This window comes from Mesoplodon densirostris, chromosome 2 (assembly GCF_025265405.1).
Source record: "Mesoplodon densirostris isolate mMesDen1 chromosome 2, mMesDen1 primary haplotype, whole genome shotgun sequence".
Lineage (NCBI taxonomy): Eukaryota > Metazoa > Chordata > Mammalia > Artiodactyla > Ziphiidae > Mesoplodon > Mesoplodon densirostris.
Genome location: NC_082662.1, coordinates 83,528,234 through 83,543,683, shown reverse-complemented (window position 1 = coordinate 83,543,683; position 15,450 = coordinate 83,528,234). Strand labels below are relative to the sequence as shown.

The 15,450-nt window shown below is 35.7% G+C and overlaps 1 protein-coding gene across 8 annotated transcripts in view; it reads left to right on the top strand.

The window, feature by feature from the left end:
- The window catches only part of EVI5 (ecotropic viral integration site 5), a 240,978-nt gene extending 226,918 nt beyond the window's left edge, over positions 1–14,060 (top strand). For all 8 annotated transcript variants that reach the window (XM_060090121.1, XM_060090122.1, XM_060090119.1 and 5 more), the window contains one exon: positions 9,999–14,060. In XM_060090121.1, coding sequence (XP_059946104.1) covers positions 9,999–10,310 — 312 coding nt within the window. In that variant the 3' untranslated portion in view covers positions 10,311–14,060. The remainder of the gene's footprint in view (positions 1–9,998) is intronic.
- Positions 14,061–15,450: the final 1,390 nt, after the last annotated feature.

The following is a 15,450-nucleotide window of genomic DNA, read 5'->3' as shown; positions in this document are numbered from 1 at the left end:
TTGAAATAATATACATGGAAGCAATTTTAACTGTAAAGCATCATATAAATATAAGAGTTCATTATTAATTCTATTACCTCTACATGTTGACAATGGAGGAAGAATAACCTGTTTTGTCTCTTTAAAATCAACTATAAAATCAGCTCTAACATTTTTCAAGTTACCACTGTTCTGTAATGTGCAGAAAGAAAGCAAACACATAGAGAACATGTTGTGTCCTCTGTTTACATGGTCACTAGCCCAAATGATCAAGTTTTCTTAGGACAGATTTTCCAGTTATTTATTAAGAAGTTATATTTAAAAGCTGTATGTCTCTAAAACTATCACACTTCTCTGTTTTACAAAGGAAACTTCTATCTTAACCTTTAGTTGTTTAGGGAATGAAGTAGACTAAGGAAAAATTACAGAAAATACTTCTATATCCTTAATGATTATGAAGTCCTTTGGGGCTTCAGAATATTCACCACTGCAGGTTTTCCCTGCTTTAAAATTTTAATGTAATTTTTCTGTGAAACAACTGTAATAGTTTTTAATACTCCTTTTTAGTGTTTGTACTTTTACTGTCATGCAGTTAGAAACTCTGCTGTTTCCTGTCAAAACCTACGTTCATCGGACTATGAACATGACAGTTTCCTGTTTTCTTATTACCTATAGTGCATTTTGTGCTTTATTCTTTATAAGTTGTATAATATCTTAGCTTATCACTTTCCTTTTCTAATTACTAAATGCTTCCTTGGGTCAGCATTGCTTAATACATGGAGAGAAATCCTTAAGTCCAAACTCTTTGTTGATAGTGAGAGGTTAAGATTTTGTTAACTTTTTAAGTTGTAATGAGTATATCAGAATGTCTTAAGTATTATTTAAATAAATTCTACATGTTTTTACTTTTTTTTACTCTGTCTCTTAATGCATAACATGATGAAGCAATCCACATCAGGTAAGAAACAGTACATTATTTGGATTTTGTATATTAGCACTCTTATCTGTCTGCTTATTAGTATTCTCATTCAGCATTTAAAAGGACAGGATGAATAATCAATACCCCAGGGTTTTTTCAAGAATCCTGCTGGCTTTTCAGTGTAGTTCTTCAACATTCTTAGGTGCCTACTCTGGTCAAGTCAGAATGCTAAGTTCTAGGATACAAAAATGATTAAGAAATAATCCTCATCATCAGGAGCTAACAAGAGGTAAAATACATGTACAGCAACCAACCATTCCATATTTTTCCAGATGGTACTGATTTTAAATATTTAATTCCAGCGTTAAATCATATAATTTGGAAAAAACATATCTATTAATATAAACTCAGGGACTTCCCTGGCGGCCCAGTGGTAAAGACTCCGTGCTTCCACTACAGGGGGTAGGGGTTGGATCCCTGGTCGGGGAACTAAGATCCATCATGCCTGTGCAGCACGACCAATAATAATAATAACAATAATAGTACTAATAAGAAAAAGTCAAATATACATGTGTGTGTGAATCACTACAATATTAAGGTATGTGTGAATATACTTATGCCTGTTGATTTATTTAAAATGTTATAAAAGTTATAAAAATGGTTTGTAAAAATGCTAATATTGTAAAGTATTAATATCAAAATAATACTGGAAAACAAAAAAAATACTTTCAAAAATAAAAGAAGCAATTTTGATTTTTTTGTTATTGGATTATTTGGGGGTTTTGTTCTGGTTAATGTAACTAATTTATTATCAAATTGTCAAGCTACAGATAAATTTGGAAGCATATTTGAGAGGCTTTATTGATCACCTAGTCTTGGGATACAACTAAACAAATAATTGAAACTAAGAAACTTAATATGCATGGTGGAAAATGTTTGTTTTTAGATTTATACCCCTCCTTGTTCCCTAAAGATTTTGAGGCAGTTTGCATGAATACATATAATACAAAAATAACCAAAAATTAGGTTAATTAAGCCAAATGAAATTACTGATACTTGACTTTCACTTACAAAAATGGCAATATCATATGATTCAAACTAATAGTTAAAATAATTAGTTCTTGGACTTTTATTTAATAATAGACATTTTAATTTAAGTGTAAGATATATACAGAAAAATGCGTAAATCCTAAGTGTCCAGCTTGATGAATTATCTCAAAAATGAACATGCCCATTTAACCTTCCACCAAGGTCAAGAACTAGGACCTTGCCAGCATTTCAAAAGTCTCCTTGTCACTCTTCCACTCACTGCCTAGTTTTTAACCTTATACTAATGAAATCATACAGAATGAATTATTTTGTGTTTGGCTTCTTTTGCTCAGTACTGTGAGATTTATGTTGTTCCATGTAGCAGTAATTTTTCATTCATTTTTGTTACTCTATTGTGTCAATTATATGACTATACCATAACTTATTTACTCATTCTACTGTTATTTCCATTTGGGATTATTATGAATAAAATTGCTATGAACCCTGTTATAAATGTTTTTTAGTGTATTATTATACTTATTTCTATTTTTCATATACTTAAGAATGGAATTGCTGGGTGACTTATTATTTATCGTTCAAACCAGGACACTTTTGAGAATGAAAATAGTTTGTCCCAAGCAAACTGTAGTCTGTGATTATTTTAGGTGTAGGGTATGTAGATAGATGGTCAACTTTAGTACTGCCAAACCATTTTCAAAAGTGCTTTTACTGATTTACACTTCTACCACCAGTTTACTTCTACCACCAGTTTACATTCCATGTCTTCACTAATGTGATTGGATAGCTGAAAATTCAATGTTGTATTTTCTAATAAGAACCTGGAATGAATTTAATCAGTATGATCAGTTAAGGGACCATTAATTTGCTTTAATGACCAACCTGGCAGAAGGTAAGGCAAAAGTCTTCTTGCAAAAATTAAAGAGCTTATGTTACAACACTTTGGAAAATGGCTTGGCAATTTACTAGAGCTTAACACAATGACCCAGCAATTATATTCAAGAGAAATGAGTGCTTATATTCACCAAAAAACATATTTAAGAATGTTTCTAGCAGCCTTATATGCAGTAGGCTGGAGACAACCCCAAAAGCCTTTAACAGTATAATGGATAGTTAAATTTTGATATATTCACATAGTGGAATACAACGTGGCACTGAAAAAGAGTTAACAGCTGCTATACATGCCAACATAGATGAATCTCACAAACATAATGTTGAGTAACAGGGGCCAGACACAAATGAGTACATACCATATGTTTCTTTATATTAAGTCTGAGAACAGGCAGTACTATTCTATGGTGATAGATGTCAGAGTAGTGGCTACCTTTGAGGGAATGTAGGGTTATCACTCAGAGAAGAAGGGATACAAGGGAGCCTCCTGGGGTGCTGGAAGCATTCTGTATCTTGATCCAGATGGTAGTTACATGGGCATATACATAAGTAAAAATTTATCAACCTGTACACTTAAAATCTGTGTGCTTTTTACTGTGTTTTATCTTACTTTTTAAAGAACACGAGCCTAAACATTACCTTGAAACAAACATACTCTCAAAATTTTCTCAAGCAGTTTTGACATTATAGCATTGTGGTCATAGAAAAATACCACAGAACATCTCATTTTTTTAAATTGATAGATTTATTTTGGGGAACAGTCTTAGGCTTACAGAAAAATTGATCAGAAAGTGCAGAGGTACACCCCCTCAATGCCTTTCCACAGTTTCTCCTATGCACATCTTGTGTTAGTGTCATACATAAGCTAATATATATTATTAACCAAAGTCCTTATTTACTTTAGGATGCACTCTTTGTGTTGTACAATACGTTCTTTGGGTTTTTACAAATGTATGATGACTTGTATCTACCATTACAGTATCCTACAGCAGCGTTGCACTGCCAAACAGTCTCTTGTGCTCTACCTATTTATTCTTCCTTCTCTCTCTTTGAACCTCTAGCAACCACTGGTCTACTTACTGTCTCCATCATTTTGCCTTTTCCAAAATGTTATATGGGTGGAATCATACAGTATTTAGCCTTTTCAGATTGACTTCTTTGACTTAGCAATTTACATTGCCCAGCACCCCTAGCAGCCTAATATTAAACTGCTTAACAGTTCTTCAGACCTCTCTCTTGCCTCCATACTTTTGGTACACACTTATCTCTTTAATGGGACCTTTCCAATGTGTGTGACACCATGTGATACTTTCTAACCAGAAAGAATTACTGGTACAGAATCAGTCATTTGGAGAGAAACCAGGACCCTACTCAAAGATTTGGAAGGGGTCCACTCCTAAGAAAGGTACATTTCGCGTGTGTGTGTGTGTGTGTGTGTGTGTGTGTGTGTGTGTGTGTGTTAAAGCTCCTGAGTTGTTTCCCTAGAGACCTCTCCTCTAGAGTGTAGACCAAAGACAGGCCTGGAAAATCTTATTTTTAACAAATTTCTAAGATGGTCTTATCAGGGAAGTTTGAAAAATAATGTTTTGGGGAGAGTTTGTTTTTCTGGCTCTAGTTATTTTAAACAGGTTTATTGAGATATAATTTACATATCATAAAGTTTTTCCATTTTAAGTGTAAAATTCAGTAGCTTTTAGTATATTTATAGAGTTGTGTGACCATAACCACAATCTAATTTTGGAATATTTCTATCACCCCAGAAAGAAACCTCATGTCCATTTTCAGCCATTCCCTTTGTCCTCCCCCCACTTCCCTAGTCGTAGGCAGCCACTAATCTACTTTCTGTCTCTGTAGACTTGCCTGTTCTGGACATTTCATATAAATGGAATCATGCAATATGTCGTCTTTTATATTTGGCTTCTTTGACTCAGCTTAATGTTTTTGAGGTTCATTCATATATCACTACTTCATTCCTTTTTATTGCCAAACAGCATTCAGTTGTATGGAAATAGTGTCTTATTGTGAGCATTTTACCTGCGTACATTTATTCAAATGATTGTCTTAGTTTTTTCATTTTCTTGGTGTGGTTTCTTATGTGTAACTCTCCTCTAATATAGTGTAAATCTCCTGTTATGTGTTAATCTTTTCAAACAATTTAGGTGTACTACTAATTTCACCTTCTTGAATAAATCTTTCCTCTGGCCTGCTGTTCTTCTTCAAAGAGGTCTGGCTGCCTGGAGGCCTCCTGCACAGATGTCATCTTGGGAGCTTTTTTTGTTATTCTAGGAATTCCTTTTGCCTCACTTTTGTATTAGACTTCCTTTTTCCTGGATCAAAAACAAAAGGATGTCTTTCTTGGTGTACTTCATTTTGGTGGAGCATATCACCTACCTTTCAGTTGTGGGGGCGGGGAACGATGGAAGATAAACTATAAAAAGGATTTATCTGATTCTGGTTCAAGTCCTTTAAGCTTTTAACTCATATTTTAGCCTCACATTTAATTGATAGTTTGTATGGGTATAAAAAAAATTTTTAAGGTAATTACAATTTTTTAAAATATAGGTTAGAAATGTTTTTCTGAGAATTTTGAAGGCACTGCTGTAATTGTCTGATACCATTCTGATTCTTAATCTTTTATGTAAAACTTGTTGTTTTGGGCTGGATACTTTGTCTTTTCTTTGTTCCCAGTGTCCTGAGATTTCATTGTGAGGTACTGCAGTATAGGTCTACTTTTATCCATTGTCTTGGGCACTTGACAGCTTTTTCAATTTCAAAGCACATGTCTTTCAGGTCAGAGAAATTTATGTTTAAGACCCTTTTTTAGAATATCACTTTTTTTTTTTTTTACATGGATGCAGCGTCTTCAGAAGGAATGAATGATGCTTTTTTTTTAAGTTTTCTTCTCCACAGTCTGTTAACTTCTAGTTTCTTTTTTTCTGGTTTCTCTTAGATGCTTTCCTCAAATGTCTGATAATACTTTACTCTCTACTCAAACTTTAAGACTAAAGAACTTAAGGACTTCCCTGGTGGCGCAGTGGTTAAGAATCTGCCTGCCAATGTAGGGTACACAGGTTCGAACCCTGGCCCCGGAAGATCCCACATCCCGCGGAGCAACTAAGCCCATGTGCCACAACTACTGAGCCTGTGCTCTAGAGCCCATGGGCCACAACTACTGAGCCTGCGTGCCTGGAGCCCATGCTCCGCAACAAGAGAAGCCACTGCAATGAGAAGCCCGTGCACCACAACAAAGAGTAGCCCCCCGCTCACCACAGCTAGAGAAAGCCGGCGTGCAGCAATGAAGACCCAACACAGCCAAAAATTAAAAAAAATAAAAAAGACTAAAGAACTTAAAAATCTGACAGGAAGTTCTGAATGCCTGGGTAGGATTCATTGACTATGACCGTCATTGTAGGATGATCCTGCTGAGATTCTTCTTTGGGGAATCCAAAGATTCCTGAATCCCTTTACATACAATTCAGAGACTCCTGGTGCCTCTTTTTCCTTGGTGAATCTCAAAAGTACTTCTAGGCACATTCATTGACTTTAAAACCTATGTCTAATTTCACCCAGAAAAATAATACATTTTTTTCTTTTCCACGATATGAGTGTATTTCACAATTGAAGTTTTTGTCATTGTTGTTCCCAGTGTCACGAAGATATTCCTATAGTCTTTAACCTAAAATTAGAAAGACAGTGGGCCTCAAAAGGGTATGCTCCATCTAGTATGTATGTATACTTTTCAAGACAAAAGGCAGTAGCTTTTGTCCGATTCTTTATCCTGTGATTGACCCAAAAAAGATGTCAAACAAAACCAAACAAAAAAACATTGCCTAAAGAGTGGTCCTTATCCTAGGATGTACATCAAAATTACTCAGCTTTTTTGAACATATACATTTGTAGACTCTACCCTTAGACCAGAAGAAAGTTTCAGGAAAAGAGGTTTCAACAGACCGCTCCTTGTTTCAACCACCAGATAGTAGAATTGGCCCAGAACAGCTTGGTTGTACTACTGAAAGATGGTGTCCATTTGTGTATACCAGACACAAACAGGCAGATGTTGATAGTTCAGGAGCACTTTTGTCCTGCATTATTGATAGTTGCATTTCAGGTAAATCAACTCCTTCCTGAGTCAGCCCCATTTGGTTTGAACATAGGATCTGCCACAACGATTCTCTGAATACATCAAAATCTCCTGAGATGCTTGTAAAAAATATAGTTTCTGGGGTTTTACTCTCCAGATTTGAGATCCTTAAATCTGGGGAGCGATTCTACATTTTTAATAGGCATACTTGGTTATCCTAATGCTAATGATCAGTGGGCCATGTTTTGAGATATGCTAATCTAAGTTTGTTATTGGTAATATCCCTGAAAGTTTTTCTAGGGGGGTTGGATTAAGAAGGTTACTTGTCTGCTTTTTGTTGTTGTTTTCTTTCTTTTTTCTTTCTTTTTATTTGGCCACACCATGCGGCATGCGGGATCCTAGTTCCCCGACCAGGGATCAAACCCATGCCCCCTGCAGTGGAAGCGCAGTGTCTTAACCACTGGGCCACCAGGGAAGTCTCTGTTGTTGTTTAAATATAATTAGTTCCCAAGAGTCTAGTAATAAGGGTAAGCAGTACAGCTCTTAGATGCAGGCAACCAAGACAGCACTTTAGAGGGCCCTGCTCTGGTCCTCTCCCAGCCAGACTCCTTTTCACAGGATGCCCTCCCAGAGGACATCCCCACCTGAAGTCTAACCCCTCTGAGACCATACTCTACATACTCAGTACCCTGGAATTCCTTGCCCAGATGTCTACCTTCAGAGCCTACCACAGGCCCCTTCCCTTTCAGAACCAGTATGCACACTCCTAGGTCCAGGGGATAACTAGGATATAGCTTCAGTTTTACCGTCCCTTACCTTCACATTTTTCTTCTTTCTGCCAAAAAATTTCTCTATGTCTTTGCTGTTCTACATTAGCAGTTCTCAAAGAAGCAATAATTGCATCTCCTTTGACATTGAATAAATGACCCTTCAATCTGTAGTTCACTTTATATAATATTTGAGGTCGATTATTACATTTGATATGAGGCTACAATGTTTTAATTGCAATAAATTTTGTTAGAGCAAAGAGAAGCTATAGCTTTCCAAACAATTGGGAAGTTGTGGTTCCTCCGCCATACACCTCCTTTATAGCCAGGAAGAAGGAAGACACGTGCTCTATATTATTTCTTCAAAAAGGGTTTGGGGACAAGAAAAAGGAAGACATTAACTGACTTAATTTTACACTTGGAGCTATAAATCATGTGTTGCAATATGGTGATAGGATGTTGCATCAGAGTGTGGCAGTTGTAGTAATGCAGTGTGTATCACAACCACGGAGAGGTCTTTGTGGTGCTCTGTGCCCTTTCCCTAAAGATTCAACTCCAAGTTTATATCCAAGTTTATATCCCTTCTGCTATGCCAAAGAGGAAGGTTTTACTTAAATTACATTGTACCTCACTATGATGTTCTCTTAGCCTAGGGCACAGGAATTTCTTAATGGCTGAAGGTTTACCTGAGGCAGATATCATTGTGTTGAGTCCCAGCATCCCTCTTGTTTCCCATTGTCACATACCAATAGGGAAGTACTAGGGTTTCTTCACTTCTTCCTGGAAGTCTATCGGGAAAGCTAGGAGGTGTTCTGGCAAAGCTGTAATGTCTTTACTCTCAGAACCGTTAGTTTTGAAAGTGTATGTAATATTTCCTGAATATTTCACATTGTCTTTATCTCAAGATTCGAAAGATAGTGACCAGGAATTTGTCCTGGAGAAACAAAATTGCAGGTTGATAGTAATGAAAAGGACAAGAGACATGGAGTATATTTTTAGCAAATTCTTGATAGTAAAGGTAGATTTTGATAATTAATGGTTTTTATTGTTTTGGATTTTTTTAACTCTTCTACTTTATCATAGGAGAAAATTCATGGTGTATGAGAGAAATTCAACAGGTGATAATATCAAAATTAAATTTTATATTTAAAACATAAGCTCCTTGAGGAGAAGCTGATGTCTTAATTATATGATAGTGTATGTGGTAGTATCTATGGTGGTGGGTTTGGGAATTTGTGGGAATTTAGGCAAAGAAGTGGCAGATGATGAAAAGAAATCACCCTTAATACTGATAAAACTGGTTTGGGAGAATGTGGTTTTGATGGGTGCAACAATGGGTTTTTCAGTACTGAACTCTAGAATTTGTCAGACTTGTCCCCCCAGAAATAGGTAGCATTTGATCTGCATAGCCCTTCCCACACAAGGGTATGGCCATATAGAATTCCAGGGATAGAGAAACAGAACCTGGTTCCCAAAGATGGAAAGAGAGGGAAAAGAGCTGAGCAATATGTGCCATTCCTCTTCCCTACCCCTGGTGAAAGAAGTCACTCCTTCTCCCTGGGAGGAATAGGGGAGAGAAGGCAAAAATGTTATACATCACCGGCCTTCCCTCTACACAGAAGGACATATCAATAGTGGGAAGAAGCATTTCTGCCCTCACTGAGTGATAGTGGTATGGTGGTCTTTAGGATATTATAACAGGATGGAGACTCCTAGCAAATTGTATTGATTTGTAAACCATTATCATCATTCACAAAATTATGGAGACATGCTCTAAGACAGTGTGTGTGATAGTTCAGAGTACTGTCTTTATTAAGTCCATATCTTCTACAGATGTACATTGAAATATTTGCAGGTGAACTGATAAGATGGCTGGGATTTACCTCAAAATAATCCAAGAACAAGAGAGGCATATTGTAACAAGATTGTCCATGATGTATTAGATGTTGAAATTAAGTGATGGGCACATGGAGTTGATGTTGTCTCTAGTAGAACAAAGGTTCCGTTTGAATCTAAACTTGGGTATTAGCTATATGTCCTCAGCAAGCTACACTACCTGAGTCTCTATTTCCTAATGTCTAAAATGAAGATAATAAAATCAACCACACAGGACTTTTGTGGTGATTCAATTAAAATAAGTTATCTGCTCATCGCGTTAACACGTGAGAGTCACTAAAAAATTGGTAGTTACTATTTATATCCATAAATGGAAAAAGATCAGGGTATCTTCATACTTAAACATGAAATGTTTGCTTTCTTGGAGTGTGTACATTTCCCCAAGTTGAGTATATTAACTTGTATTTTGTTTCAACAGCTCAGGTGCCTAAAAGGCCAGAGGGGCTTCTCCGGCCAACCCCCTTTTGATGGAATCCACATCGTCAACCATTTAATAGGAGATGATGAATCATTCCATTCCTCTGATGAAGAGTTCATAGGTAATTCCTTACAGGAAAGTGGCATTGGTTTTCCTTTGCACAGAAAATCTGGCCTGATATCTTTGGACCCCACTGTGGCAGATGGTAGTGAAAGCGAAGCAGAAGACAGTGCTCTGAAGACCAGAGAGAGCAGTGAAGTGGTTCAAAAGGAGTGGCCCCCGAGAAGCGAGTCGTACTCAACCACTGTCTGACCATCACTGTGACCTAGACTGTGGATTTTTTTAAGGGATCAGTTATCATGACTAAGGGTTTTTGGAACATATCTGTTTCATATGTGTATATATATATATATAAGTATATATATTTTACAATCTTAACTGCCTTTTTATCTTTGCCAAATCTTCACCACTGACTTACCATTGCTATAAAGTAGAGTGGAATATGGTTAATGGGAAAAATAAGGTTCTAGCAGTATTACTAAATATTAATGTTTCTTGTTTAGGAAATGCAATTATATCTATATGTGGGAACCATTTTGAAGTTCAGAACTGTGGAAAATTGAATTTTCTTCAGACAAAACTGTTCTTGTGCAATATTTTATGCTCAGTGAACAAATTGTATATTTATGTTTATCAGTTTGTTTTCAGGGTGGCTGTCTACACACATTTGACCAAGACATCTGATTTATCTTGTTTTTTTTGTGTTTGGAGAAATTTTTTTTCAACTAAAATTACTGCTTTATTAGTGGGTCATTGAAAATTCCCAAACGCAAAGCCTTTTTTTCACATAATTTTATAAACACAAGTTAATGGTTATCTGTCTTGAGAATTCTAAATTTTGTTTTAATTTCAGATTTTTATGTGCACATGATGCTTCTGTGTGTTGCCTACCAGTCAGAGTAGTAAGTTAACTACAAATATAGTGGGGTTTTGTACATATTTATAAATCTGCACCACGCAACATTGAACATTTTATGTGGAGAATGTATCTGTTGCAAGATGACTGCCTTCAGCATTATAAAAGGACCTCTGTAAATAATAGGTTAAAAGAAAATTGAAAATAAAACCAAACACTAATATTTTAATAGCTTTAGAATTTTGCTTAGCATTCAACGCTAGCAGATTCATAACTGATGCTTGTTCAAAGACACTATTGGTGAAATCTTTTACTTCATGTGTATGTAACTAATAAATTTTTCATGATTAGAGAGGTAATAGCACACATTACTTAGCGCTAATATTCTACTTAATATAATTTAATCAATGGACTGAGGTCCACAATACACAGCAATTGTATCTGCAAATAATCTATGAACATTATCTTCAGATTCTCTAGTTACTGATCTATAGATAAAGCAAGCCATAAGAATCCTTTCCTACCAATTCTTTATCATCTAGACTTTTTTCCCCTAGGAAACTGAATGCCTGTCATTGATAAATTAGAGGAAACACCCAAACTACACTTGTACTATGGAAACACTACAAAAATGTGTTGGCTGGATGCTTTCTACCCTCATTTTCATCAGCAGCCTATGGAAAAAAAAATAACCTTCAAGAATAAGAGGAAGGTAGAATTCGGTAAATATGGAGGTACAGTTTTGCACAATATGTTGCATGCAGAGAAAAAAAAATTACATGACACAATGGAACAGAAGAGACAAAAATAGTTTTCTGTCTAAACCAAGGAGTTAAGCCTTACGGTACATCGTAGACAAGAGTTTCCCAGCAAACCCTTTATAGCCATTTTGCTTGAGAAACAAGATTGAAAACATGCCTATTGTCTCCATAGCTCCAGGCTAAATTCTAGTGGTTAAGTAATTTACCTGTGGTCACAAGTTAGTAAGTAATCAGAGCCAAGATTTTAATCCAAATCGCTCTGACACCAAAGCATTTGAAAAGGCTCAGCTAATGAATTTCTCAATTCCCTGCTTTTCTGACAGTTAATGTGATTTAAATAAGTTTGATTTAAATTGTTTCCTGAATATATTACATAGATATATATCTATATGTATAAATATGCAAGTATCAACACTCATAAGCTTTACGCAGCTCATGAACATAGATACTACTCCTAGAATTGTCTGACTGGTGCCTTTGGGATTCTCTTTTGGGGTTCATTGCTGTCAGTCTCGAGGCTGTTGATGCCCAAGTGAAATGAGATGATTCATGGCCACATGATTGCCTTGACCCCCGACATCAAGAAATCCGAATGATCCAGCCCATGAGCCAGTTCCAGCCAACATCCTGTTTTCACATGACCCACAAGCTAAGAATGATTTTTACATTTTTTAAGAGTTGAGGAAAAAATCAAAAGAATAATATTTTGTGTCACATGAAAATCATATGACCTTCAAATTTCAGTGTCTAAGTTTCATTGGCGCATACCCATGCTTATTCATTTGCATGTTGTCTGTGGCTGCTTTTGTGCCACAGTAGCAAAGTTGAGTAGCTTAAAATATCTGTTATCTGTCCCTTTAGAGAAAGTTTGCTGACCTTAATTTAGATACTCAAAAATGTAGGTTTACCTCTTCAGTTTGTCTCAAGTAGAAGACTGAACCATTTGCTTTTGCTGTTGAGCTAATGGTTTGGAAACCTAAAATTTTCTGGTGGATCCTATACTTACAACTCTTCAGCATGGAGAGTGTGCCAGCTATTTTAGATTACAAAGTCTTCGAAGCCATAGACAAATTTGGAAGGGTGTCTGTGCCTTTGGAAATGGAGAAAGAAAGGGAAGAATACCAGAATCCTAGCACTGTTCTTTAAAGCATGCATCTTTGATTGGCCTTTAGGTTTATGCTTTATGCTTCACTGAGTCAGTGTTATAATTTGACTTTAAAAGTAAGAACATCTTTCTAGAACCATGTTTCAATTCTAAACTTTGAAAGATATTCTTAAAGAATTTCCTAAGTACTGTTTCTGGTTAGGAATTAGTTGTTAAAAGAATCATGGTAAGTAAACCTTACTCTGTTGAGACTTGTAATTTGGATAATGAAAAAGCTAGAAACGACAATCTTCTCATTCAAGATCTTTGATTCAAATACTCCTTAGAAGGGTTTAAAATCTTCCTGGCCCTTAGGATGTAATAGGATAACTTACTCCCTTAGGATAGTTACTTTCTGGTGTCATTGCCATCCTGGGTTGAAATGCTGAGAGAGACTACAAGTCACCTGAATAAAATGGAAATTGCATTGAGGTGATGAAACAGACCTTAAAGATCAAGAAAATATTTCAACAGCCTTTTAAAAAATTAGTGGTAAATTTTTTCTTCCTGGAAAAATAAGTCAAAGATGTAACTTTACACAATTTCTACCCTTTTTATTGATATTAAGCATTCAATGTTTGATGACTAATTGAGACACCAAGTCCTAACTAACTGGTTCGCTATTTGGGGAAGGAAAAAACAACTTTTTCTTAGCTCTAGAATGTAATGCAGCTTGTTACTCTCCAGATAGTGCCTTTGATTGAAAACAAGGTCTAGACCTTTTAAAGTATTTTATTTCTGACATCATAAGAAATTATTTGGTTCCTCATTCTTCTTTATCTTTACACAGTGCACTGTAATTTTCAGATTTAAAGTAAAATGAGTGTATGAATTGTGTTTTAGTAAAGCCCTTTTATGACCAGCTCGATTTTTGTGTAAGTACCAAGTGTCAACAGCTAACATTTCATGAAATCAGTGATTTACTTTGTTAAAACAATGAGCTTTAGCCTGAAAATTATTGCTGCTCTGTCGTTAATGAAACAGTAAGTTTTTTAAATTAGTTAATTTTAATTTAATTCATTCTACTGAAATTAAATTTTCTGATTAAAAATGGAGTGAATGCTATTTATAATCCAACTTTTTACATCAATCCATTGATCTACCTACCCCTTCTTTTCACTCCAAAGACAGGATAGAATAATACATTAGATATACTATAGAGATGCAAAATTATAATGTATTTCATTTTACTGTTGGAATTTCTTATTGTAACATTGTATGATAACCTGAAATGTTTACTTGTGCCTTTGCTTTAAACAATTAAAGTTTTCCATTTTATAAGAATTTCTGTTTCCTTAAACTATTCAACTTAAAAGGGGATAGGCATCAAAAAAAAAGAAAAAAACTTCAAAAATGTGTGGCCTAACATCAGATATTCATGAGTAAGGCTTGTGCTCCGTGGGTACAGGGACCATATCCACCTGTTCCACCTATGTGTAACTAGTGCCAAACAGAGAGCCTAGTGTATATTTTTCAATTTAATGAAAGGCCTAATACCTGGATTTGTTATTTCCTTCAGCAACGTGGTAGTTTTTTGAAAATAGTAATGGCAATATTTTCATCTCACATTGTGTTTTAGGTTATTAAATTAATTAGCAACTAATTCAATAAATATAGTTAAATATAATTTGAATGTACATAGGTAATTATAAAAAGAAAGTTATGCCTTCTGCATCATCACAATATTAATAATCATTTAATTCAGAAGCAGTAGTTCATTGTATATATACATTATATATACAGTTGTATAAAATGTAATTTATAATCCAGGGTTTCCTACCTTGGCACTATTGACAATTGGGGCCAAGTTGTTGCAAGTGGCTGTCCTGTACATTGTAGGATGTTTATCAGCATTCCTGAGCTCTACCCACTAAATGCTAGTAGCACCCTCTCTTTCAGTTAGTTGTGTCTCCAGCTGCCAAAAGTAGGGAGGACTGGAATGAAAATCACCCCTGGTTGAGAATCTCTGGTATATATTTAGAACTGAGTCAAAAAACAAAAAGCCACTAGGACTAAAACTAAAAATATATACATCTATTGAAGATGGATATCAAATTTGTTTCTAGTAGCTGGTGAGAAAAGTAAAACCTGAACCACAGTGAGGTGCCTCTTCACACTTATTAGAATGGCTATTAAGACACACACACATACACACACTAACAAGTGTTGGTAAGGATATGGGAAAATTGGAACCCTTGTCCAGAGCTGCAGGGAAAGTAAAATGGTGCAGCCATTGTGGAAAAGTTTTGGCAGTTCCTCAGAAAAGGTAACCATAGACTTACCATATGATCCAGCAATGCCACTTCTAGATATATACCCAAAAGAAAACAGGGACTCAAACAGATATTTGTGCAACAGTGTTCATAATAGCATTATTCACAATAGCCAGAAGGTGGAAACAACAAATGACCATCAACAGATGAATGGATAAATAAAATGTGGTATATACATACAATGGAATATTATTCAAGTATAAAAAGAAGTGAAAAAAAAATTTTTTTTTGGCTGTGCATGCAGCTTGCGGGACCTTAGTTGCCCCATCAGGGACTGAACCTGGGCCCCAGCAGTGAAAGCACTGAGTCCTAACCACTGGACTGCCAGGGAATTCCCCGGAACGAAATTCTGATACAT